At 51.7% G+C, this 26,941-nt stretch overlaps 1 protein-coding gene across 3 annotated transcripts in view; it reads left to right on the top strand.

Annotated features, from left to right (window-relative positions):
• Nucleotides 1-16,626: 16,626 nt before the first annotated feature.
• The window catches only part of LOC114655220 (PTB domain-containing engulfment adapter protein 1-like), a 23,368-nt gene continuing 13,053 nt past the window's right edge, over nucleotides 16,627-26,941 (top strand). Inside the window, exons 1-4 of one of the 3 annotated variants that reach the window (XM_028806044.2) lie at nucleotides 16,627-16,860; nucleotides 20,910-20,990; nucleotides 25,617-25,688; nucleotides 26,505-26,566. In XM_028806044.2, coding sequence (XP_028661877.1) covers nucleotides 25,661-25,688; nucleotides 26,505-26,566 — 90 coding nt within the window. In that variant the 5' untranslated portion in view covers nucleotides 16,627-16,860; nucleotides 20,910-20,990; nucleotides 25,617-25,660. Of the gene's footprint in view, nucleotides 16,861-20,909; nucleotides 20,991-25,134; nucleotides 25,388-25,616; nucleotides 25,689-26,504; nucleotides 26,567-26,941 lie in introns of those variants that run through there. The other 2 variants (XM_028806046.2, XM_028806045.2) reach the window with 2 other exon arrangements.

The raw sequence follows: 26,941 nt of genomic DNA, 5'->3' as shown, positions 1-26,941 counted from the left end.
ATCCCAAATCCTCCCATCGCCCGGTGGCACTGACATCGTCCTACACCCCTTCATTATGGGCCTTTATGACCGAGGACACGCAGGGCACAGTTAATTATACTCATCAGGACACCCCAGGGAGGGACTGTGAGGTGCCCTGCGAGAAGCTGGTGAGGGCAAATCGACCCCGACATCGTCACAAGGCCATTTACCAGTCATTTCATATTTAAAAAAAGAAAAATCGCCAGGCTCCTTTCCAGTCACGTGTAGACACTTTAAGGAACTGGCAGACGTGCTCTGGTGGTACAGTCGTCTACTTTGCCAATTGTGATGACAGTCGTGATGATTTACAATCTTAAAAGAGAAGTCTTTTTCCATAATAATATTAAAGATCTAAATAATTCACCTGACATAAATCCATCATCCATTCACGTCTTTTCCCGTCTTGCAGCTCCTTTCCTAAATGTTCACCGGTCACATCTGCCTTTGCTAATGACCTGCTTTGTAAGATGAGGCCCACTCCCTGTGTCCTGGACCCCATGCCCGCCACCCTTCTTAAATCCTGCCTTCATGCCCGAATCCCAACTGTTACGACACTAAGAACCGCGTCCCTGGCATTGGCCACTTTTCAAATCGCCTCTGTAGCCCCACTGTTGTAAAACTCTGCTCTTGAAGCGACAAGCTTAACATTTTTTGCCCCCTCTCACTTGCCTTTTCTGTCCAAAGTTCTTGAACGTGTTGTAGCCTCCCGAGACCCCAATTACTTAACTTCTAATCATTTAATGGGACCCTAATTCCAGTCTGGATTCAGGGCACAGCACGGCTGAGAATCTGCTCTGCACCAGGTAACCAGTGATGTGCTGATGGCAGCAGACTCTGAACAAACCAGCTCATGAATTCTGTTAGATCTTAGCAGGTCAGACGTGACATTTGTGGTGGACGGCCGGCTGGGATGCCCCTGAGATGGAAGGATGGGGGAAGGCAGCTTTTCCAGGACCTTGCCTCCCCCAAAACGCTAGATGGCACCTCCCCTGGAGTCCCCTGGGCATCCTGGGACTTGGAGTGTGGTTTCTCAGCCCTGCTGGGTACCGTGGGTGCTGCCAGGAGGAGCCATGCCTCATCCATAGCCCAGGAATACTCCTAAGTCACGAGGACGGGAGCCCTGAAGTACTTCTGGGCTGACCTGGAAGTGCGAGCGAGTCACGTGGGTGGAAGGACAGAAGCACTTCCGGGTCCAGGACTATATGAAGGACTGTTGGAGACCCAGCAAGCGAGCAGGACTTGGGTGGCAGTAGGACAGAGCTTGCTGGGAGGAGTGCAGGAGATTATTGTGTTTATTTATTATGCTCACTGTGGCTGTGGTGCTTTGGAGGCACTGCGTCTGTCTGTTGGGAAAAAGGTGGGCAGCAGTGCCACCTAGTGTCCACTTACTTACACATTCTACTGTCTAGAACGGAGGACGAGCTGGGGGTCTCTGGCAATGCCCTCCAGTGGTTTAAGTCCTCCCTGACTGACAGGCCACAGCAGGTCCAGCTCAGCGCCAGTCACACATGGGGGTCCTCCGGGCTCTGTGCTCAGCCCTCTGCTCTTCTGTATCGAGATGTTCCTCCTTGGCCGTCAGAGCTATGGACTGGCTGTCATTTTTATGCAGATGATGCTCAACTCCATTTCAATGCTAAAAGTGAAACTTCATCAGAGCTTTGTCAGCTCAGTGAAATTTAAATCTGGATGGAGCCGAAGTCTTTAAAATGAAACTGAACTCCAGCCGATCGGCACTAAAGCTCAACTTGAGACAATGAGCTCCTCTCAGTCAGTCGGTCACTTGACGGTGACCTCATCAGACCTTCTTCTCATTCAAGGACTCTCGGGGTCATCTTTCATTCCTCCCGTTCTCATTCATAAAGCACATTAATGGACTCTCCGTCTCATATCCCGTGTTCACCCGCTCCATTCTAATGCCGAGACGCTCGTCCTGCTTCTATCTCATCCCACATCAATTATCGTAACTCCCTACGTCTGATCTCCTACCACAGCCCAAGTTGATATAAACCTCTGCCACAAGAGTCCTGAGCCGAAGGAGCACCAGCGAGCACATCACAGCCATCCTGCTTCGCCTCCGCTGGCTCTCTGTGTCTTACAGGATTGAATTTAAAATTCTATGGATGACCCACAAAGCTTTAAATGTCCTCACAGCGCAGCACATCAGTGACCTTCTCCATTGCTCTGCTCCTGCTCACCACCTGAGGTCCTCTGAGTGTTGTGCCCCTCACTAAGCGGCACTCTGTGGGTGACAGTGGGGCCTTCAGCTCTCTATATAGCGCCTTGACCGTGGGATGACATCGGTGAGGTCAGCTGACTCCAGTCACTCGTTTATAAAGGATGGCGTCGCACTTCACCTGACATTCGGCCTCCACTTTCAGCTGACCTCTCAGTCCAGGTGCTCAGGGTGTGTGTGTGTGTGTGTGTTTTACCAGAACTGATGTCATTTGTTCAGACTTTTCCTTTTAGTTTTGAATTTAGTATTTTACTCCGCTTTATTGTCTTTTATTCTCTTTAATCCTTTGTATTTCCTGTTTCTGTCTGCTTTAATGTTCTATTTAGGAAACATCTGGAACTCACGTTACATAAACCTGACATTTAAATAAGCACCTTGAGCACGGGAAAGGCGCTATATAAAGAACATGTATTCTTTTTATTATTCATATTATGATGCATCGGAGACTGAAAAGAAACGTAAAGCTCCACGGCTCTTGGAGACTCGACGGCCTCTGCAGGAATCAGGAGATTTGTGTGTGGAGAAGACCCAGACATTCAAATGAAGGTGTGCGCTCCTTGGTGGTGACACGAGCGGGAGGCGTAAAGAGAGTTGATGTGGGCATCACAAGAGCGAGGAAGTGCAAGTGCGGCGCTAGGGAGCTCAAGTCCGTGTTTCAGACCTCCACAAAAGTCTTTGGAGTGAGTTCCATGTTTTGTAATTGCGACATTGTCTGCAGAGCTACTTCAGTGTCACTTTTGCAGAACTGTATGTGAATGTGTGTCACTTGTCACCCTAACCAGGAGTGACATTAATCCCATTAATGCCAATATGGCGGGGAGTCAAAGAGCACAGAACACAAAAACACGTCAGCTTCACATCTGCTAAGACGTCCGCCTTTAGTGAAAATGAGCTCACTTGGCGCGGCTGCACAGCACGAAGCACTGGACGAAGAAGGCAGCCCAGCACGGGGACAAGTCCACCTACAGTATGGCAGGCAGGAAAGGAAGCCATCAAGAAAGGCTGCTTCTGAGCTCTCAGTTCTGTTGGGAGACATTTAAAGCAGACGACTGCGAACGGCTCACGAGGTATCTGATCTGACTGGCGGCTTTCTTGTGCTCCTGTGCTGCCGGGATGTGGGCCTGTTTATGACGTTTTCACCTCTGGTTCAACACCCCCAGGAGGATTCCGCACCTTTTTATGCACACAGACCCCCGGCGTCATCACACTGAGTTCACTTGGAGCTGCTGTTTTGAACTTGTGTGATTTCCCTGCCAGTCCGGCACATTGAGGACGCCAATCAGAGCAAAACAACGGCACTAAGACCCTTTGGAGACAGTGGGGTCTGTATGATACCAAGCGAATCTTGAAGCAATTATGTGGAACATAAATATGGGACCGATCTAACTACAGAAAATACAAGGCATTATGGGTAAAATGTGTGCATCCTGTGGCAGTCCAGCTGTGCCACTGCTGCTAGTGATTAGGAAATCTCAGTAGAGAAATAAATCCACACGTTCACTCAAATGAAAGACCCCCACACAAGTGCTGGCCAATCAGAGCACGTCTAGCACCTGATGGAGGCTCCCTGTCTCTCTTGTGATTGGACCACGTTAAAGAACCCAAAGGTGTGACCTGACCAATCAAACTGCATGCAGAGGTGTTGAGAAATGGCTAGCAGCCCCTGGTGTGCCCACCCATCAGACCTGCCCACCGCTGCAGCCTGTCACGGCGATCACTCCTCGGGCACGACGTGGACACTGGAGCCATATTGACTTTGACAACGCGTAACCTTCTAAAATGAGCTTTACTAGCAGACGCGTGATTTGAGAGAAACAGAAGACCACTGCAGAACACGCATGGAGCGTCAAAGAGTGAAGCGAGGGTCTGCTCTCAAATGGCTCATCGCCGTGTGCCTTCAGCAGAGACGCCCATCTTCTGCAGAGACACCCTGCTGACGTCTGCCCTTTGTAATGCCCGCTGATGGTCATCGGGCCCTCTGCTCACATTATTAGGGCAACAACTCTGCTGTTGCTGACCCTCCACGATGACATTTCTGTCAAATGACCAAGTCCGCAGGACACCCATTGTGACATTCTCAGATGCCATCCGACTGCCTGAAGACTGAAGCAGAATCTCTCTGTGTTCCACTCTTCCCATTTTAGGTTTTGCTGTTTTAATTTAAGCAGTTCATAACCTAGAGGCTTTTCTGGGGGCTGTGAGACCCTCACTTTACTTAACAGTTAAATCTCTTTGGTTGTATTTCGGCAGATGGTGAGGAGGGCAGAGGGTATCACAAAGGGAAGGGGTGTGAACTTTCATATTTCACTAAGCATTTGCTGAAGAGTGCCAGCTATGATTAGTGAGGCCTGAAGGGGGCGCTCCAGCTCTCTAACCCCCAACCAGACAGACAGCACAGCAAGTCGAGCAGCACACGACATTCTTCTTCTTCCTCGCCCTTCAGCTCCACTCTTTCCGGCCAACTTCGTCTCCTTCCTCCCGACTCTGGCTCCTGCGGCAGGCCTCTTCCTTAATGCTGCACTACTTCTGGTGTCCCATAAGCCTGGTCCAGAATCACTTCCAGGTGAGGCCTCAGCAGTGTCTGCAGCACCCCACCAGGGCTGAGCCACCAAACTCCAACTCCCCGAGTTGGGAATCCATGGCACTGTGACAACCCAGGGTGTGCTGCCAATTATTAATTATTATTATTATTATCTAGCGATCTGGGGGAGATAATGCCCTGAGCACCCGGTCCTTCCATTAAGAAGGCGTTGGAAGAGGACAATTCTGAGACGGCCCCACCACAATTTTCATGGCAGTAACGCTAGGAACCTCACCAGAGATAACGCAGCAGCAGCAGCTCTTTCTGTGTCACTTACTCCACCTTTGGGGAGCTCTTGATCCTCATCTGACAGTGTCCAAGTCACAAATGATTTCCACAGTAGCCATAGTGAACCCTCCCACTCCACTAAGTTCATCTTACTCCATTTAGTGTCATTACATTGGTGTCCTGACTTTACAAATCCTACTAATGGTATACAAAGCCTTAAATAATCTGCTCCTTCCTATGTTTTGGAGCGCCTGTCCCCCTACACTCCAGGTTGTCACCTTAGATCTTCTAATTTAGGTCATGTCATAAAAACTGTGGAATAGAAATCACGGGACGTCCTGCTCAGGCTGGGGTCCTGAGTGCAGTAAAGACAGAGCAGCACCTAAAACTGTGCAGAGGAGAGTGGCCAAGTGCATCATGGGACTTGGGGACACGTCCTCCCGTGACAGAATTAAACTGAGCAGAGGAGACCGCGTGGGGACCTCATCAGCTCTTCAAGACCCTCAAAGGCGTCGACCAAGCAGATCCATTGAGCTTAAGGGTGAATCACAAACTTGAGGGGCTCCACTGGAAACGAAGGGGAAGTCGGGAAGAAGTTCTGTACGTAAAGAGTTGTGGGGAACAGAAACAAACTACCGAGACGTGGAGTCGAAGCCGAGACCTCAACAACCTTTAAGAAAAGCCAGGGTGGGCTGGCAAATGGACTGAGGGGTCTCCTCTCGTTTGTCCCATTTCTTATGTTTCTTAATGGTGGTCTGCTTATTATTCTAAGAGCCAAACGTAAAAGAAGTGGTGAGGCAGCCATCACAGCAAAAGCCTGCAATGCTCCACCGACAGAGACACGCCAGGCCAACTCCTTGTCACGTCGGGCCTTCTTCATAAGCTACACATGCATCCGATTGTTCACACTCTTCAAAGACTCTGCCATCTTTAGTTGTCTTTTACTTTCTCATTTTATGATGGCATTCTGTGCCACCACAGTCTGCTCAAAGCCCCCATGAAACCCACAAAGCCTTAGAAACAATAAGGAGCAACTTAAGAGCATTCATGTCAGCCTGAGGGCCCAGTGGGGGCTGCCTGCTCTTCTGGCCCCCCTTGAACCCCTGCAGATTTTGTTTTCTGTCCGGACTGACATTTAGAGATTCCATATTTAAGGACGGGCGGCACGGTGGCGCAGTGGGTAGCGCTGCTGCCTCGCAGTTGGGAGATCTGGGGACCTGGGTTCGCTTCCTGGGTCCTCCCTGCGTGGAGTTTGCATGTTCTCCCCGTGTCTGCGTGGGTTTCCTCCCACAGTCCAAAGACATGCAGGTTAGGTGGATTGGTGATTCTAAATTGGCCCTAGTGTGTGTGGGTGTGTTTGTGTGTGTCCTGCGGTGGGTTGGCACCCAGCCCGGGATTGGTTCCTGCCTTGTGCCCTGTGTTGGCTGGGATTGGCTCCAGCAGACCCCCGTGACCCTGTGTTCAGTTTCAGCGGGTTGGAATATGGATGGATGGATATTTAAGGACTTTATGCTCCTACTTGTTCATTTCTATTGTGTCAGTGTGCAGTCTTTATTTTTCCTCTGCTGTATTCATTAGTCTTCTTACCTAATTTTATTTGTTTTTTCTTTTTTGTGACCATTTCTTTGACGTCTTGTAAAGCACTTTGAGCTCCAGAATGTGTGTAAAAATGTGCCATGGAAGTAAATGGTGGCTGTGTTGTTGTTGTTGTAACACATAAAGTTTCTGAGGATTACTGAGAGAAATGAAAGTGTAGCCAGGAGGTGAATGATGAAGACTGAGATCCAACGTATTCAAGGAAGGCCAAATGACAATGAGAACCTAGCAAGTGAGGCCAAAAAGGATGAGATGCTAATCCACCCATCCATCCATCCATTTCTGACACTTCTCCAGATCAGGATCACTGGTAGGCAGGAAAGATGCCCAGACGCCCCTTTTTCTCTACCACCTCCACCAGCTCCTCTGGGGGATGCCAAGGTGCTCCTGGGACAGTAGAGATATCATGTCTGCCCCAAGGTCTCCTCCAAGTTGGACACATCCCCAGGGAGGCCTCCAGATGCCGCCCTTGTCAGATGGCCAAAGCAGCCCTGCTGGCTCATTTCAATGCGGATGGGCAGCGATTCTACTTTGAGCTTCTCCCCGGATGTCTGCGCTCCTCATCCTCCTCATCCTGTCTCTAAGGCTGAGTCCAGACGCTCATGTCCGCCACTTGACTGAGTTCTTTCAAAGTTGTCACCACATGTGAGACTAGCCGGCTTTTCAGCTCAGTTCTCTCCTCAGCACGACTGATTGGTACAACGCCACTCTGATCTGCTAGTCAATCTCTTGGGGCCTCATTGATAAAACTTTGCATGGATTAAAAACAGGGAAATGGGTACACAGTTCTGTGTAAACTCTTGTTTATAAATCACAATCACCTTGTAAATACGCGAACGCGAACGCCGCCCTGACACCTCCATATTTGGGGCATGCTAATCAGCCTCATACATATGCAGTCCCGATGCAGCAGAACTTCATTGGCTGGTAGAGCCGCTCCCACCTGACGCTTCGAGACCCCAACACCCACATTCAAGACAAGATCATGCGTGGCATTAGAACGCCTGTCCTCTGCACTCTGGGGGTCCAGGAAGGCACCAGAGCAGGTAGCCACTGTCACCTGGGACACGTCATGACGCGATTGCTGGTACAATGAACCGTACAGGCCGAAGGAAACTCTGTGGGTTCAGCCAGCCATCACGCGCCACACGGCCACTTCTGCCAAAGCCACCTTGCTTAAATGAAACTCAGGCCACCGAGACACATCATTTGCCAGGCCCACCTTGGATGACTTGGGCATGGAAAGTAACAAGTTACAGTTAACAAAAGCAGCTTCACTCTCGCTAGGTGCCCTTACTGCTCTGGTTATGTTGGGAGAACCAAACAAATCTGCAAAGGGCCTTTTAATGGCGGCAGAAACACGCTTATTGTGGCTTATTGTGGCTTTGTGTTACTGGATGTAACACCACGCCAGTCAGTTAATGGCCATGACGGAGTGAAGCTTGGCTGAGATGTTCCTCTCCTTGTCTGAGCACTCACTTCATAAATGAGGTCTCTGCTCCCGTCTTTCCTCACTCGTGAACAAGACAACGAGATACTTAAAGTCCTCTGCTTGTGGCGGCCCAGCTGACAACCACAGCCACAGACTTGAAGGTGCTGATCCTCCACCTGACTACTTCACATTCGGCTGCAAACCGCCGCAGTGTGGGTCAAAGGTCACAGCCCGATAAAGCCAACCGGGCCGCATCATCTGCAATCCTGAGGTTAACGAAACTGGACACCCTCTGCTCCTTGGCTGTGTCTAGAAAATCTGATTGTAAAAGCTTTGAACAGAATCGGTGCCAGAGGGCAACCCTGGCCTATGTTGTTCTTCATAGGGAGAAGCACAGACACATGGGACAAGTGGCCAGTCAGCCAGTGAGGACCTTCACATCTCGACTTGCTGTTATTTTGGACCATAGACATAGAACTACTAGACGCCTCATGACCAGCAGCATCGTATGTCAACGTCGCCACCATATTGCGAGTGGCACTGCTGTGGAGTGAAGTAATGGCTAATGTGCTGCTTGGGTTTGTACAAACTGCTGTACGCTCAAAGCAGATCACAGATCACACATTTCATAGGTGAACAATTGTGTGGTTATATTTGACCGTTAGAAAATCCCGTTTTATAATCTCAACTTTAGCTATGCCAGGCTAAGCTAGCAAAGCTATGCATTTATGTGCTCAAGTGAGCCTCCAGACAACGTTTTGGCTAAACGTATTTAGTCACCAAGTATGTAGATTGTTGTTAGCTGTTAACATGTCTCAAACTTTGAAAGTTTCCCAAAGAAATCCACGTCAGGAAGCAGTGGGAGGTCAGGTAGCCCATAGATTTGAGGATTTGGAGGAAGCTGTGCTGTGACGTGTGCCGTGCTGGTCTGGTAACGCATCATATGATCAAAGCTACCACTCGGTGACATTACAGAATAAAGGAGGTCTGATGATTAAATCTGAGGGTCCAGTCAAGGTGGTCAAAGCAGCTGAGCGTCTTATATGACAGTCGACATTAAAGACAAGCTGTCAGGGGATCTGTGATCAGTCAGTTTGTTCGGACTGAGGTGAAGGAGCACATCGAGGAAACACAGTTTGAAATTGACGACCATCATTTCATGCTCATGTCTTTAGCTGTGTTTGTGCTGCGCCATATTGATAGGCTGAATACTCAAATTACAGAGTGGCAACACACGGAAAAAGCTATGGAAGAGAGTCCTGTGTCATGGATTTGAGATCCTATCCTGTATAAATTTAAGGAACCACATTGTGTGTGAGAGATTGAGAGAGGAAGGAGTGAAATGTGTTCAGAAATGATTAAGCCAGCTTGTATACAATAAAAGTGTTTCTCTGTGTCATTGAGAGGATCATTTCACTGTTAAAAGAAAGACAAACAAAGATAACTGGCAGTAACCGCACAAAATTCACAATCGGTGTGCCAGTTTGAAAAGAGAAGTTTTGAGGGCAGTTTTAAAATGTGTTCTTGGATATGAGAGGGAAGAGAGACACCAGGAGAGACACTCGAGCTCCCATAGCACTGAGTCTGACGTGCGGTACAGAAAGTCGAGCTGAGGATGAGGATCTGAGTGAGCGACAGGAGATCAGTGAGGTGGTGGAGAGCTTTAAACGTTAAGAGCGGTATTTAGTATCTGTAACAGATAGAGGGGGCTATCGCTCACTTGAACCCTTGTTCGAGACGCCAGACACCAGATAAAAGTCCAGTATTTATTTTATAATAATTATGTGCACCAGCACCCTCCACTCCACAATACTCATACATGACACAATAATACAAATAATCAATCAATCCTCCACTCCCAGACGCGTTGCCACCCTTCCACCCAGCTCAGCTCAATGTCTGGGATGTCCCATTGTCCTTTTATAGTCCTTGACCCGGAAGGGTTTCTCTCTCTGTCCATGTGACTGTTAACACTTCCGGGTCAGATAAAAACTCCTTTTCTTCATCAGCCCGGAAGCACTTTATTTCTTCCAGCCATGTGCCTGGGTTCTACTTCCGGGCTGTATGGAAAATAAACGTCTCTGCATCTCCCTGCAGCGCCCCCTGGTGGCCCCGACGTTATCCAGCAGGGCGGTGTATTAAAACTCCATAGTCCATGATGCCCTGCTGGAATTCTCCACGTTGCAAGGAGGGCTCCATCTAGTGGCCTGGGGGTATTGGCCAGGAGGAATGGCCGGCCATATCACACATATTGTAATTGGTAGTTAACAGGGAGCCAGTGAAGCTGAGAGAGAATCGGTGTGATATGTTCAGTGGATTTACAACAGCAGGTTATTATCCTGGCAGCAGAATTCTGAAGAAGTTGTAAGCGATGGATACGTTTATGTGGGATGCCAGATAGAATAGCATTACAGTAATCTATACGTGAGGTGACTCGGGCATTAACCAATACTTCAGTACTGTGTTGTGTAAGAACAGGATGAAGTCTAGATATGTTTCTGAGATGGAAGAAAGCAGCCCGAGAAATGTTACTTATATGGGAGGAATTATATAATACTAATAATAATTATTATAATTTAATAATTGTCATTATTAGTGTATAAATGGATATAAATAATTGCATTTAAACAATTCGCCAAAATCTGTTATATGTAAATGATACTGTTTTAATTAAACGTTATTGTTTTTTCATCAGAAGACCTGGTTTCCACGTCTACCTGTATCAGTTTAAATGGCACTTTTGCCCCTCACAATATGGCGGATGTGCTGACGTATCGTGACGACTGGCAACACAGTGAATGGAGCGTCTATCTATGTACAGTGCATCTGGAAAATATTCACAGCGCTTCATGACTTTTTCCACATTTTGTTATGTTACAGCCTTATTCCAAAATGGATTCAATTCATTTTTTTTCCTCAGAATTCTACACACAACACCCCATAATGACAACATGAAAAAAGTTTAAGATTTTTGCAAATTTATTAAAAATAAAAAAACTGAGAAATCCCATGTCCATAAGTATTCACAGCCTTTGCTCAATACTTTGTCGATGCACCTTTGGCAGCAATTCCAGCCTCAAGTCTTGTTGAATATGATGCCACAAGCTTGGCACACCTATCCTTGGCCAGTTTGGCCCATTCCTCTTTGCAGCACCTCTCAAGCTCCATCAGGTTGGATGGGAAGCGTCGGTGCACAGCCATTTTAAGATCTCTCCAGAGATGTTCAATCGGATTCAAGGCTGGGCTCTGGCTGGGCCACTCAAGGACATTCACAGAGTTGTCCTGAAGCCACTCCTTTGATATCTTGGCTGTGTGCTTAGGGTCGTTGTCCTGCTGAAAGATGAACCGTCGCCCCAGTCTGAGGTCAAGAGCGCTCTGGAGCAGGTTTTCATCCAGGATGTCTCTGTACATTGCTGCAGTCATCTTTCCCTTTATCCTGACTAGTCTACCAGTCCCCACAGCATGATGCTGCCACCACCATGCTTCACTGTAGGGATGGTATTGGCCTGGTGATGAGCGGTGCCTGGTTTCCTCCAAACGTGACGCCTGGCATTCACACCAAAGAGTCCAATCTTTGTCTCATCAGACCAGAGAATTTTCTTTCTCATGGTCTGAGAGTCCTTCAGGTGCCTTTTGGCAAACTCCAGGCAGGCTGCCATGTGCCTTTTACTAAGGAGTGGCTTCCGTCTGGCCACTCTACCATACAGGCCTGATTGGTGGATTGCTGCAGAGATGGTTGTCCTTCTGGAAGGTTCTCCTCTCTCTACAGAGGACCTCTGGAGCTCTGACAGAGTGACCATTGGGTTCTTGGTCACCTCCCTGACTAAGGCCCTTCTCCCCCAATCACTCAGTTTAGATGGCCGGCCAGCTCTAGGAAGAGTCCTGGAGGTTTCGAACTTCTTCCACTTACGGATGATGGAGGCCACTGTGCTCATTGGGACCTTCAAAGCAGCAGAAATTTTTCTGTAACCTTCCCCAGATTTGTGCCTCGAGACAATCCTGTCTCGGAGGTCTACAGACAATTCAGGCTTGGTTTGTGCTCTGACATGAACTGTCAACTGTGGGACCTTCTATAGACAGGTGTGTGCCTTTCCAAATCATGTCAGTCAACTGAATTTACCACAGGTGGACTCCAATGAAGCTGCAGAAACATCTCAAGGATGATCAGGGGAAACAGGAGGCACCTGAGCTCAATTCTGAGCTTCATGGCAAAGGCTGTGAATACTTATGTACATGTGCTTTCTCAGTTTTTTTTTTAAAATAAATTTGCACAAATCTCAAGTAAACTTTTTTCACGTTGTCATTATGGGGTGTTGTGTGCAGAATTCTGAGGAAAACATGAATTTAATCCATTTTGGAATAAGGCTGTAACATAACAAAATGTGGAAACAGTGATGAAGCGCTGGGAATACTTTCCGGATGCTCTGTATGTCTGTGTTTTGGACAAGCGGGTGGCCAGGACTGGCGAGCTTTGTGGGACTGAATGGCCTGCCCTCGGCACAATTATTCTGTTGAACTGAAAGATTTCTAAAAGTTTCGGGAGTCTGGGCATTGTCCCAGATTTATATTGGAGATGCACAGTTGATTCACTTCGACTAAAAAGTTGTGAGAAGTTAAGCAAAATGGCCCCTTCTATTGGCTAACTGGACAGATTACGATATGCAAGCTTCCAAGGCCCCCTCCTTTAACCGCCACCTTATCGTGGTGGAGGGGTTTGTGTGTCCCAATGATCCTAGGAGCTCTGTTGTCCGGGGCTTTATGCCCCTGGTAGGGCCACCCAAGGCAAACTGGTCGTAGGTGAAGGATGAGACAAAGAGCGGTTCAAACCTTCTATGATGAATGAAAACTTTGGACGCCGTTTTCCCTTGCCCGGACGCGGGTCACCGGGGCCCCACTCTGGAGCCAGGCCTGGAGGTGGGGCTCGATAGCGAGCGCCTGGTGGCCGGGCCTGCACCCATGGGGCTCGGCCGGGCACAGCCCGAAGAGGCAACGTGGGTCCCCCTTCCCATGGGCTCACCACCTATGGGAGGGGCCAAGGAGGTCGGGTGCAGTGTGAGTTGGGTGGTGGCCGAAGGCGGGGACCTTGGCGGTCCGATCCTCGGCTACAGAAGCTGGCTCTTGGGACGTGGAATGTCACCTCTCTGAAGGGAAAGGAGCCTGAGCTAGTGCGCGAAGTTGAGAGGTTCCGGCTAGATATAGTCGGACTCACCTCGACGCACAGCTTGGACTCTGGAACCAATCTCCTTGAGAGGGGCTGGACTCTGTACCACTCTGGAGTTGCCCCCGGTGAGAGGCGCCGAGCAGGTGTGGGTATACTTATTGCCCCCCAACTTGGAGCCTGTACATTGGGGTTTACCCCGGTGGACGAGAGGGTAGCCTCCCTTCGCCTTCGGGTGGGGGGACGGGTCCTAACTGTTGTTTGTGCGTATGCACCGAACAGCAGTTCGGAGTACCCACCCTTTTTGGAGTCCCTGGAGGGGGTGCTAGAGGGCATACCTTCTGGGGACTCCCTCGTTCTGCTGGGAGACTTCAATGCTCACGTGGGCAATGACAGTGAGACCTGGAAGGGCGTGATTGGGAGGAATGGCCCCCCCGATCTGAACCCGAGCGGCGTTTTGCTATTGGACTTCTGTGCTCGTCACGGATTGTCCATAACGAACACCATGTTCAAGCATAGGGGTGTTCATATGTGCACTTGGCACCAGGACACCCTAGGCCTCAGTTCGATGATCGACTTTGTGGTCGTGTCATCGGACTTGCGGCCACATGTCTTGGACACTCGGGTGAAGAGAGGGGCGGAGCTGTCAACTGATCACCACCTGGTGGTGAGTTGGCTTCGATGGTGGGGGAGGATGCCGGTCAGGCGTGGTAGGCCCAAACGTGTTGTGAGGGTCTGCTGGGAACGTCTGGCAGAGCACCCTGTCAGAAGTAGCTTCAACTCCCACCTCCGGCAGAACTTCGACCACATCCCGAGGGAGGTGGGGGACATTGAGTCCGAATGGGCCATGTTCTGTGCCTCTATTGTTGAGGCGGCTGACCGGAGCTGTGGCCATAAGGTGGTCGGTGCCTGTCGTGGCGGCAATCCCCGAACCCGTTGGTGGACACCGGTGGTGAAGGATGCCGTCAAGCTGAAGAAGGAGTCCTACAGGACCCTTTTGTCCTGTGGGACCCTGGAGGCAGCTGATAGGTACCGGCAGGCCAAGCGGAATGCGGCTTTGGTGGTTGCTGAGGCAAAAACTCGGGTGTGGGAGGAGTTTGGTGAGGCCATGGAGAACGACTTTCGGACGGCTTCGAGGAGATTCTGGTCCACCATCCGGCGTCTCAGGAAGGGGAAGCAGTGCAGTGTCAACACTGTATATGGTGGGGATGGTGCGCTGCTGACCTCGACTCGGGACGTTGTGGATCGGTGGGGGGAGTACTTCGAAGACCTCCTCAATCCCATTAACATGCCTTCCAATGAGGAAGCAGAGCCTGGGGACTCAGAGGTGGGCTCCCCCATCTCTGGGACTGAGGTCACCGAGGTGGTCAAAAAACTCCTTGGTGGCAGGGCCCCAGGGGTGGATGAGATACGCCCGGAGTTCCTCAAGGCTCTGGATGTTGTAGGACTGTCTTGGTTGACACGCCTCTGCAACATCGCATGGACATCAGGGACAGTGCCTCTGGATTGGCAGACCGGGGTGGTGATCGGGGGATCGGAGGGTGTGTTCCAACTACAGAGGGATCACACTCCTCAGCCTCCCTGGAAAAGTCTATTCAGGGGTCCTGGAGAGGAGGGTCCGTCGGATAGTCGAGCCTCGGATTCAGGAGGAACAGTGTGGTTTTCGTCCTGGTCGTGAACAGTGGACCAGCTCTATACCCTTAGCAGGGTCCTGGAGGGTGCATGGGAGTTTGCCCAACCAGTCTACATGTGTTTTGTGGACTTGGAAAAGGCATTCGACCGTGTCCCTCGGGGAATCCTGTGGGGGGTACTCCGAGAGTATGGGGTACCGGCCCCCCTGATAAGGGCTGTTCAGTCCCTGTACGATCGGTGCCAGAGCTTGGTCCGCATTGCCGGCAGTAAGTCGAACCCGTTTCCAGTGAGAGTTGGACTCCGCCAGGGCTGCCCTTTGTCACCGATTCTGTTCATAACTTTTATGGACAGAATTTCTAGGCGCAGCCAGAGCGTTGAGGGGGTCCGGTTTGGTGGGCTCAGGATTGGGTCACTGCTTTTTGCAGATGATGTTGTCCTGTTTGCTTCATCAGGCCGTGATCTTCAGCTCTCTCTGGATCGGTTCGCAGCTGAGTGTGAAGCAGCTGGGATGAGAATCAGCACCTCCAAATCCGAGACCATGGTCCTCAGCCGGAAAAGGGTGGAGTGCCCTCTCAGGGTTGGTAGCGAGATCTTGCCTCAAGTGGAGGAGTTCAAGTATCTCGGGATCTTGTTCACGAGTGAGGGAAGAATGGAGCGTGAGATCGACAGGCGGATCGGTGCGGCGTCCACAGTAATGCAGGCTCTGCATCGGTCTGTCGTGGTGAAAAAGGAGCTGAGCCGCAAGGCGAAGCTTTCAATTTACCAGTCGATCTATGTTCCTACCCTCACCTATGGTCATGAACTATGGGTAGTGACCGAAAGAACGAGATCGCGAATACAAGCGGCTGAAATGAGTTTCCTCCGCAGGGTGTCTGGGCTCTCCCTTAAAGATAGGGTGAGAAGCTCAGTCATCCGGGAGGGGCTCAGAGTAGAGCCGCTGCTCCTCCGCATCGAGAGGAGTCAGATGAGGTGGCTTGGGCATCTGATCAGGATGCCTCCTGGACGCCTCCCTGGTGAGGTGTTCCAGGCACGTCCAACCGGGAGGAGGCCCCGGGGAAGACCCAGGACACGCTGGAGGGACTATGTCTCTCGACTGGCCTGGGAACGCCTTGGGATTCTCCCGGAAGAGCTAGAAGAAGTGGCCGGGGAGAGGGAAGTCTGGGCATCTCTGCTCAAGCTGCTGCCCCCGCGACCCGACCTCGGATAAGCGGGAGACAATGGATGGATGGATGAAGCTTCCAAGGCAATTTACATCTCGCCTGAAGAGGGCGCCTGAGTTGCCTCGAAAGCTTGCATATTGTAATCTGTCTGTAGTACTAAGTGTTGTACCGTGTTAGCCATTATGAATGTAGTGAAACGCCAAGCAAAATGACACCTTTTATTGGCTATCTAAAAAGATTACAATATGTAAGCTTTCGGGGCAACTCAGGCCCCAAGATGTAATCTTGCCTGAAGAAGGGGCCTGAGTAATCTGTCTAGATAGCCAATAGAAGGGTCACTTTGCGTCTCGCTACATTCGTAATGACTAACACAGTACATCACCCCAGTACTGTTCGCCTAAAATGAAAGACGCGGATTTAACTCGACGAGAGGCCCGCAGCAAACCGCACTTTACTATGCCACAAGCCGAGCCACCTACGGATCGCCGTTTGGGACAAACAGAGCCGCGTCCGTCCGCGAGCTCCTCCTTCTCTTTTAGGCGGGTGCTGACGTCAGGGCTGGGTGGCGCGCGCTTTGCTCGGCTCGCCCCCGTCGCCGAGCGCCGAGTCTCGAGCCCGCGGAGCTTCTTCAGACGGGCAGACCGAGAGGAGCGCAGCGCGGCGTGTGGCGGAGCCGAAGTTTGTGGAGGAGAGACCGCCGGCCGATTTTCGCTTTCACGAGTGACCGAAAACTTTGCGCCGAAACTTTCCAGGCGACATGCGCAAGAGTGGACGGCGTAGCGGCGCTTCGGAGTGACCAGCGGGCTGGACAGCACGCCAGTAAGGAAGTGGACGTGGTGGCGTCACGGGACCCCCTGAGCTCTCCGAAGGGGCAGGCGTGGGGCTGCTGTGGGGGCGTGCGCGCCGGAGATCGCGGGGTTCGCTCGTGTCGGGGGACTTAGGGCTCACTTGAGAACCGTTAGCTGCGGAGATGTTGGGTCACCTTGGCCTGGTGGCAAAAGTGTTACATTATGAAGAGACTCGGACTGGCATACACAGCCTTGAGATGAGGCTGACCCCAGAAAAGGCGCTATATGAAATAAAAGGGGGGTAAAGGCGGTGAATGTCGAGTGGCCACCAGGGAGGTTGTAGTGGGCGCTGCCCCCACTGACCTCTTGTTGAACTTTTATTTGGATCTGCTGGTGTTAAAGATCAGCTGGATTAAGGTGGATGGTGAGGGGCCATCACACTAACTAATTAAGATGGGCATCAGAAAGGTTAGAACTATAGTCCCAGCTGGGCTGGCATCTGTGTGGAGTTTGCATGTTCTCAGGTCTAAGATGTGCCATCTTGATTGGCATCTTTAAATGTTTTTAGTGTTACAGACTGGCATCCCATCCAGGGTGTGTTCCTGCCAATATGAACCAAGGCCTTGTGTGTCTCAGACCGGTGGCACAGAGCACGTTGTGGTCTCCAGGGGATCCCTTTATGCTGATGTGCCAGCTATGGCCCTGGGCACCCGAGTTGCTGCTCAGTGATCTGTTTGGCCAGCTTCTGATCCAATGTGGCCTGGCACACACTGACAGTCGGTGGGTCCCACTCAGTTGGAATGCTTCTTCAGTCTGTCAGTTGCTCTTCTCAGGCTTGTGGGCACATTTGTGGTGATCACCCACTTCTCTTTAGATTTTTCTTAGGGCTGCACTCCATGCAGTGGGCAAGGAGGCAGCAAACTGTAAGAAAATTAGGAAGTAGGTGAAGGGAGTGCCCACTGCTGGCATGCTGGCATTGCCCACAGTGACCTATTCTGTCATTTGCCAGCATTCATCCCAAAAGCAGCTGTGTTTCAATGGCCAAGAGGCAGAGGTGGGCCGGCTGGCATGCCAGGTGTATTTACTCCATTGTTTACATGGACACTTGACTGCGTTGCCCGCTTCACCCAGCTGCCTGCCTCAGTCTGCCCATGGTCCCGTCACAGACCCCTCTCCATGGACCAGTGGCCTCCTGTAGAACTCCCGGGTGCCAGGATTGTGTTGAGTCAGTTTTCCGTGAAATTGGAGTAAATGGCAGCTTATGTAAGACGGCCTCGATCGGAGCAGAACAAGCACGGGCCTGTTTGGGCACCTTCGGTGTCTCAGGGTGCCCGTCTGCGTCAGCACAGTTTACTGGGAACATCTAGGCAGCCGTGTGTCATGTGGGGACAACTCAGGATTAGGGCACTTGACTTGGCTTGTCACCTCTGAGCCCAGGGGGTGCCTGGCTGTGTGGTATGAGGGCACCAAGAATGAGCAGTAGCTGTACGACTGGCATCGGACAAGCAGGTTGACCCAGCAAGTCTAGGAACAAAGACGTGATGAGGGGCGAATGGCAGAGTCCACTTGCTCCATACTTGAAATGCTCAAACTGTTGCCCACTGGTGGCGAATGGTATCCTGGGATGTGGGCGCCAAGTCTTAGGGGGTCGAGCCATTTTTATAGAGTTAGCACCCTTAACTGTTTTATAGGGTCACAGCTGGCATGTCCACAGAGTGCTGTGGTGATGGTGAGCAGGGTGGACACGGGTTCAAGCACGCACCCACCAGTCTTTTACAGACTTGTTAAGGAGAGGACAGGTGGTGCCATGCTGTTTGCACCCGTGCCTACATGGCTCATCGTTAGGGCAGCAGACTGAACGGGACAATGACCAGAAAGTTTAAAGCTGTGCCAAGGAAGACAAAGAAGACTCGGGGTTTCTTAGGTCAGACAACTAGTCTCTCCTAGTCTGAGAACGAATGGCGAGAGCCGCTGGTAGGGAGGCCCATTACCACCACTCTGAGCATACGATGGCTGTGCCAATGCAGGTGGCCATTCTGACTTCTGCATCAGTGGCGTGCGGGGTGATTAAGTATGTCATCATCTTTGGGCCACATGATGATACCCGTGAACTTGCACATGAAATCCTCGAGCTGGCATGCAAGCAAAGTCCCTGTGGCATCAGCCAATGTCTTGCCCGTTGTGCTGGGCGCCAGTCCTTATCTACAAGTATTTGCTTTGATTTCACGGAGCTCTTGTCAGTCTTGGGGGTGCACTGGGCATTGAAGGCCAAGAGCCCCTCCAACCAGCTGCTGCACCAGCTCAACAACATCTGAGTTAGTTGGCTGACACAGTTGGCACAATGCCACGTTGCTGTAAATTGCCAGCCTCATCATTTGCTTGCTCTGACCCTTTCTCTGAACCAACATGCCAAAGCCACATCTCTTTGCCTGGTTGGTGAGTCTAATATGGCACGATGTGTGTGAGTGTGCCCTACCATCCATCCAGGGTTGGTTTCTGCTGGGTGCCTAATGCTACTTGGATTGTTAATGGACCTCACACCTCCGAACTGGGCAGAGTGGGTTCAGATGGTGGATGGATAGATGGCAGCCGAATGTTCAAAGTGCCCCCTCAGATGTGGATGCCTGGTTGCGTCCCTTTTCTCTGTATCGCCAATGAGGGAAACTTCTGCCAGTGTGCCAATGTGCCCATGACTTCCATTTAGCTCCAGACAAACTCATTATAATGGGCATGTGGATTTATGGGTGACACCTCAGAGAGGATGAACATGAAGATGACGAGGGGAACAACTGGACGGAGCAGTTGAGGGCAGTGCTGTCCCCCCCAGGTGCCACATGTGTCCTTTGGCATCAATCACTGGTTCTGCCCCAGTGTGTGGTGTGATGGATTTTTAGCTCAGACTGGTTTACTAGCTGGGTACTGTGCCAAACTTGCTTGTGTCTGCAGAGGTTTGACTTGCAGTGCCCTCTCCTGTCCTCATCAGTGAACTGCAGCTTTCTGGGTGCCATAATGACACTTGTGACCAGGGCCCTAAAGCCACTCATCATTTGTACAACTGACACATCTTTACGGCGGTCTTTTCTGACTGCCGCCAGTTTTGCAGGCTGTGCCACTCACTCATTCTCAGAGAGCCCACCCCTGCCTGCAGCTCTGCATGATGTTTCTCACATTTTTGCCTCAACAGTGGGCACTAGGCTGGGCACAGCTGTGCAGAGTGGCTTGTTGAGGAGATGGGCATCCTGAAGCGTCAGATTAATGGGCAGAATCATGGATGTGGGCTGATGGTGTGGTCTTAGGGTACCTGCCACTCACCATTGCTCACCATGGCTATTTCAGTGAGGATGCCAGGAAGAAAGGTGGCATGAGCCTTGTGAAGGCAGCACCTTCAGAGGACTGTGAGGCTGGCAGTGATGTTAGTACCTGGTAAATGCAGGTGAGGTCTGCCAGGCAGGCACAGGTGTTTTGGCTGGGATAAGCTCAAGTATGTTTTACAGGCATTTATGCCCTTTGACCCTCCCACCTTTACCAGCTCTTCATATGGGTACTTCTATGCTGGGCAACTGTAAGTATGAGTGAGCTGTGCCAGCCCATTAGTGGTTTCTAGGTCAGTGTAAGTATGTGGGCACTGTGCCCACTTGCTATGAATGAGGGCATCATGCCAGATGATCAGATGCAAAATATAAGTCTCTTGATCTGAGGTCAGTTGAAGGGGCATCTGGCACTCAATCTCTGCCAACTTAACCATTTAAGGTGCCCACACATTGGTGCACTAAGCACCTTACATGGTGAAAAACCTGCGAAGGGACTTGCCAGGTGGCTTCCTTCCTTTCCTGGTGGTTTAGGGCGAAGAATGGGCAGTATTCAGTCCATGTGTCCTGGCGTGCTTGTGCCAGGCTGGTCAGTCCAGTTCTTGGGTAGAATGAGGGGTGCAGACTGGCCTTCTGTATCAGAAATGTTGGCATGAGCACAGTGGTATGGCTGGGTTGAAGTGACTGTTAAATCCTGGTGTGTCTGTTTTCTGTGCCCTGGCATGGGGTCTGTGCCCACTTGCCCTAGTTACTGTCTGCTCTCTCGTTACAGAAGCACCAACGGGAGGAGCTGCAATGAGGTGCAACTGGCAGCCTGCTGAAGGAGCAGCCCGGTGTTGATGTCTGTAAACAGGTGGGCACCTCACGATATTGCCGATGCAAGTCTGCCCTTCCAGCTCGCCACCACCTCGGGGCTCTTATGCTGGTTCTTAGGGTCAGTGTGCCAGTTGAAAGCTGAGGCCTGAACTGTCAGACCCTCCATGAGGACCCTGTGCTTCGCCATGTTAGTCGCCCTCCATGTTGGACTGCAGTGCCAACCTCTGGTGTGTTATAACGGGCTTGTGGCACACATCGGGTAGACTGGCCTGCCTCGGGCAGATGTTAGGACCACCTTTGATGTTCCTGTAGTACTGCAGAACTCCTGCGGCTGCGTTTGTGTGTCCAGGGTGCCTCGTGGACATTCTGGGGTTGGCGGGCGTCACTGTCATCGTCCGTCCAGGTCTGGTGCCTTGTTACTGCTGTGTCCTTGAAGTGCCCTGCTGCTGCTGGCACATTTGTGACATTTTAGGGGGGAAGTTCAGGAATAAACTGAAACAATCTACATACTATATAGTGCCTTTTACAGCTCTTCACTATATAGTCAGTCAGTCATTTTCTGACCCTAACATCCTAACACAGGGTCACGGGGGCAAGGCAGGAGCAAACCCCGGGCAGGGCGCCAGCCCACCACAGGGCACACACACTATTGACAATTTGTATCGCCAATCCACCTAACCTGCATGTCTTTGGACTGTGGGAGGAGACCCACGCAGACACGGGGAGAACATGCAAACTCCACGCAGGGGGGACCTGGGAAGTGAAGCCGGATGGGTCTTCTTACTGGGAGGCAGCAGCGCTACCCACTGTGCCACCGTGCCGCCTGTTACTATATAGTGCCTTTCACAACTGTTACTGTATATAGTGCTTTATGCTTATCTGTTATATAGCGCCTTGCACACCTACCCATCTCTCTATTATAGAGTGACTTTCACTTCTATCCATGATATAGCTCCTTTCATATCTACGTTTGTCTTTTATAGAGAAGACCTTACTGGTTTTAATGGGTGATTCACTTAATTTATTTCGGGGACCCCAGGAATGCATCGAAGGTTGACCCGGCTGGCACACTCCGACACAGAGACACATAGTAAAGTGGCTCGAAATGAGCAGATAAAGAATACTAGATGAAGAAGGAAAAATAAAATATCGATAAACAAATAACGTGTGCACAAAATGCCACCCCTCTGACCCAGTCGGCTCGAACCCGGTCAGGTACAGCAGGTGACGATGATGACGAGAGGAGTGAAACCCCCTGTAAACAGTTTTGCCCTGCCAGCTCCAGCTGTTGGTGAAGACTCCCCAGATGTCGACGTATCCAACCCAAACAGGCGGGCATGGGACCCGCGGGTGACACACAAACACAAACAGACATGGATGATCACCTTTCTGGCTCCTTTTTAAAGATGGCACCTAATTATCCCTCTTCCCAGCAACCCCCACACCTCTGCTGGGGCTGCTGGGAGTTGTAGGCCATTTACATAGCACTGCTACCAGCTTTCATATCTCTGTGTTATAAAGCGCCTTTCCTAGCCTCCTGTCATCAAGCATGGCATAAGACAACGGATGACAATGAGGATGCTCTAATGACATTGTGACCCGTTACCTGTCCTGTGCCTTTTATTTTGGCCACTTCCCGACTGTCCTCGTCACTGACTTTTGCGTTGTCATTGTAGTGGGCCTGAGGGGCTCGGAGTTCTTTATTTTCAACTGGAATGCCAGGGCACCACTGAGCCTGGTCCACCTGCCCAATGGGGATGCACCTCACTGTGGTGAATGTGAAGTAAATTCTGTGCCAACACAAAGTCACGACGAGAGCCGCCACAACCCGGACCAGTCCTGGACATGTGCCCGAGTGGACAGCCCTTTGTCTGACATATCGTAATGGAAGGAGAGCGTGGTGTGTGGTGGTGGCTCCAAACACACTAACATTAAAGCCAAGCGAGGTGCCCACCATCAGACACGCAAACGGCTCCCTCGGTTCACACTGGCATCCTTTTAAACTGCCACTGCCCAGCAAGCCGGAGAGGTCACGTGGTGCTGTGGCCCCACTGAATGCTGGCATTGCAGTCACTCTCAGGTAGCACTGCTTTGACGTCATCGTCTTCTCGTCTTCATGTCCTTTGAGCTCCTGCTGCCATTTGGCCCATGTCTCCTCAGTCACGTCACGTCACGTCCTGTCCTCGTCCTCCTGTCTGCCACTCTTTGTCACATGTTCTAAGGTTTGTTCTTTTCAGTCTGCCTCCTTTTCCAATTAACCTCACATTGGCATCTTTAGGGTGTGAGAGAAAGTCAGTGCCAGTTGATGCCCACAGACAACAGCAGCTCATGCCAACATCACATGTCACCTGGGACCCTGAGGCATGAAGCTCCTGCAGCTCTGCTGTCCGTGAAGAAAGCTTTCAGTTGGCACCCTTGTAGTACTGGCAGCCCATGATTGCTGTGCCCATCTCTCCTGTGGCCCCAGGTGGTCTTTTTCCTGCTCCTTCATTTGTATATAGTTTAGTGGGCACCAGACCAGTTCTCTTGTCTGCCAGTACCATGTTTGGGGGGTCCTTGTGCATGACCAGGTGGTAAGATAACAGAGCTGATGCCCTGGGCAGTAGGAGAGAAACATGGCATTGGTCTGGAAGATGGTGGTCCTCATGAAAATTGAGGAGCCTCACCTGGGTGCCATTCAAGAGCCCCCATAGCCCTGCTGCCTGGACTGCAGCCTGCCTGAGCAGCAGTGGGCAAAAGGCAGGAGGTCACTGTGTGCCCCTGGAGATGGGCTGTTATGGCTCAGGTCAAAGTGGGTGCCCATTTTGAAGCAGACATTGTCAGACCAGGGGGCCTAGCTGGGCATGGAATCAGCTGTCCAAACCAGTTTGCCCCCCAGTCGTCGCCAGTCTGTCTGTGACTCAACGGCTTGGGCCTGTGCCACTTTAGCCTGCTCATCAGTGCCCATGCTGGCTTCCTCACACACTGGTGATGGGCCATTTCATTATCATCCGCTGCCCTCTCAAGGTGGCGCCCCTTTGGCCCTTGTGGTGGCCCAGGTCTGCTTGACCATGTGACCATGGCATCAGTCTTGTATAGTGCCTTGCACCGACTGCAGGCTCAGAGCTCTGGCACGAGTTTCTGGCCGTGCCACAGTAAACCACATGTGTGACTGCAGTAAAGCTGGGCAGACGTACATCTGGGTGACAGGACGTCATGGCAGTCGGTGTCCTTTAAGGTCACTCTGGAGAGGGTGTCGGCCCCCCGTTACACAGTCACCATCAACAAATGGGTGTCGTGAGGCCGCCAGCACAAAGATGGCAGCATTGCCCCCTCCTATTAATTGTAGCTTGCCAGTCCGTGGATGCCAAGGGAGGAGGTGTCCAGCGAGAGAGGCCAGGCCATAAACCAAGTGGTCCCGGGTCACACAGCCAGCACGGCCCTGGGGCCGTACACTGAGGAATTGTGGGATACGCCCTGGGGGGTCATGCGATGACTGGGGTGTGAGAGAGAGTGTGAAAGGCGCTATAGTGAGGGCACTCTGATGCCCAAGTGGGAGCTTTGGTGTGTGAACACAGTGGGGAGAGGTGCTATACTGGTTTGTGTTTAGGGTGTGTCGCGCTTCTGAGTACCCATGGTGAGGGGCACCACACTGGGCTGAGGGGCAGTGACTGGCAGATGCATGTCTAGGGTCACATCCACAACATTTAAGGCTGGCACGTCACAAGCGATGACCTAAAGGCCCACGTGTGTCACCTTGGTGGGCCGTTTTGCTGTTCACTTTGGTGCCCTGCAGGTCAGCTCTCGACACTGTGGCCAGCCAGTGGCTCAGCACAGCAAGTAGAAGGGAGCAGTCACAGCATGGCACTGCCATTCCTGCCCACCAGCCCCCTTATGCCTCTGGTGCAGTGCACCTCGGGCCTTGCTCACTGCCAGTGCCCGATGTGTAGGCCCTCGGTGCCCATTACTATGATCCCCCCCAGTTGGCACACACCTTCTGTTTGTGTCCCTGCGTTGTCCCTCGTGGCCACCCCAGGTGAAGGCCTGAATGGTCAGCGGGGGGCTGGCGCGGCCCGGTTCGGCTCGCCCTTCCCAGTCGCCTGCTTGCGTCTCGTGCCCCTTCCTCGCAGGCCTCCGCCGAGCGCCAGGACCAGCATGCACCGAGGCGGACAGCTGAAAACGATTAGGTTGAGCTCCAACTTCCTGTCAGCCGCCAAGCGCCGAGTTCACGAGTGCCGTGACGCCCGAGGTCCTGAGCCGTGGCTGATCCCCAGGAGAATGCCCGCCTTGTTCTGAGCAGATTTTCATGCGAGTTCAGGCAACAAAGGGTCTTTGTGTGGCCCGCGGCCGTGTCTCTCACCCAGCGTGCACTCCCAGCTCGCCTTCGTCTGCTTTCCGTTAGCCGGACGCAGCCTCTCCGCGCCCCTGGGTGCCGCCGCTGTGCTCTCCTAAGAGGTACGACGCTTCAGCTCGTTGCGCGGCCGTCTGCTGGGGTCAGGACCCTCTGCCAGCTGCTGCCGTCGACAGTGGCAAGCCGGACGTGGGTTTAAAGAGCTGTGTGGGTGGTCATCTGTCTGTGGTGCCCCTTCTCACGTCTCTGTGGTTTTTACTCAGCAGGTGCTACCAAGACTGTGCCCAGTGCCACGGCCACACGACTTACGCTCTTCCATTTTGTCTTCCACAGCTTCTCTGGCAGACCCTGGCAAAGCAGAAGCACCTCGAGCCACCATGAACCGCGCTTTTAGCCGGAAGAAGGGTAAGAACAGGAGCAGTCATGGCATCGCCCGTCTGCATGCAAGCTGGCAAGGTTCAGGCCAGGGTTGGAGTTACTGTGTGCCCAGCGGGTCAGCATGTTTAGGGGGCAGAGTGGCTCGTCTGAGGTGGTAGCACTAGGGGGCATCGTGAGGGGCTGCTGCACTAGACATTTGGGTCCGAGGTGCCCACCACATTGTGAAGTAATCAGAGGGTCCTGGGCTGCCACACATGTTGGCCCTGAGGTGTCCTTGGGTGGGCACGCCAGGTGGGTACTCACGTAGGGTGTGCAGCCCTTGGTGGATGCACTCTGCGGGTTTGCTGCCACTTCAGAGGGCACTGCGGATTTCTGAACTCCTTTTTCACTTTAAGGGGTGCTGATAAGTAAAGTCACATGAAGGCGCCCCTTTGCACAGCTTTCAGGGGCATATGGGCATCTCTTTTGGCGCTATAGCCAATTCATTGTGGTGGTGTCTCCCAGGGCAGCGCCTTTCGGATTAAGATGCCCTATTAGGGTTGAGGCTGTATGGAGATGCCATTGCATTGTCACTTTCTGTAGTATGGTGCTGTAAGTGCCTGGGTGCCACTGTGCCCAGGGTCCGTTTCAGAATGTGCTTACCACTGCGGTCAGTCCTCGGGTTTTTTTTTCCAGAGGTCTTGTTCTGCCAAGTCTAACAGGCTGGATATGACTGTTCAGCGGGCAGTTTGCCTAAAGCCCTGTCTTAGTGTGCCAGTTAAACTGGCATTGCAGATGCCTGGTCCAGGCACCTTGATTTTGGGTGCACTGCATTTCATTTTTGTTGTCTTCTTCTTTCTCCAGATAAAACCTGGATGCACACGCCTGACCTCCTGGCCAGACACTACATAGCATACAGTGCTAAGGTGGGTACAGATGGGCACAGCCGCTTACGCTCCATGGCATCCCATTTCAGACAAATGTGAGAGGGGAGTGTGAATGTGCCCTCTGCTGGGGGTCATTTGTCATTCATGCCTGGCCAGGCCCCTTCATGTTGTGCCATCTTTGAGTGGGCACAGAAGTGGGTTTCCTGTAGTCCTCATTTGCTATACTGCTGTTGCGCCTCCTTCAAGCTTCACCCATCGTCCTTGGAAGGACAGCTCAGTGCCAGCATCCCTGACCCACCCATTGTGTTCTTGTCCTACTGGTGCCCTCTGGCTCTCAGAGCGGGCACAGACTGAGCTGCTCTGTTCTCTTTTATATGAAGTTTAGGTCGGCTGCCAGCTTTGGTGGTTTGACAT

This window comes from Erpetoichthys calabaricus, chromosome 8 (assembly GCF_900747795.2).
Source record: "Erpetoichthys calabaricus chromosome 8, fErpCal1.3, whole genome shotgun sequence".
NCBI lineage: Eukaryota > Metazoa > Chordata > Cladistia > Polypteriformes > Polypteridae > Erpetoichthys > Erpetoichthys calabaricus.
Note: the sequence above shows the minus strand (reverse complement) of the source record. Positions and strands in the feature narration are given on the sequence as shown.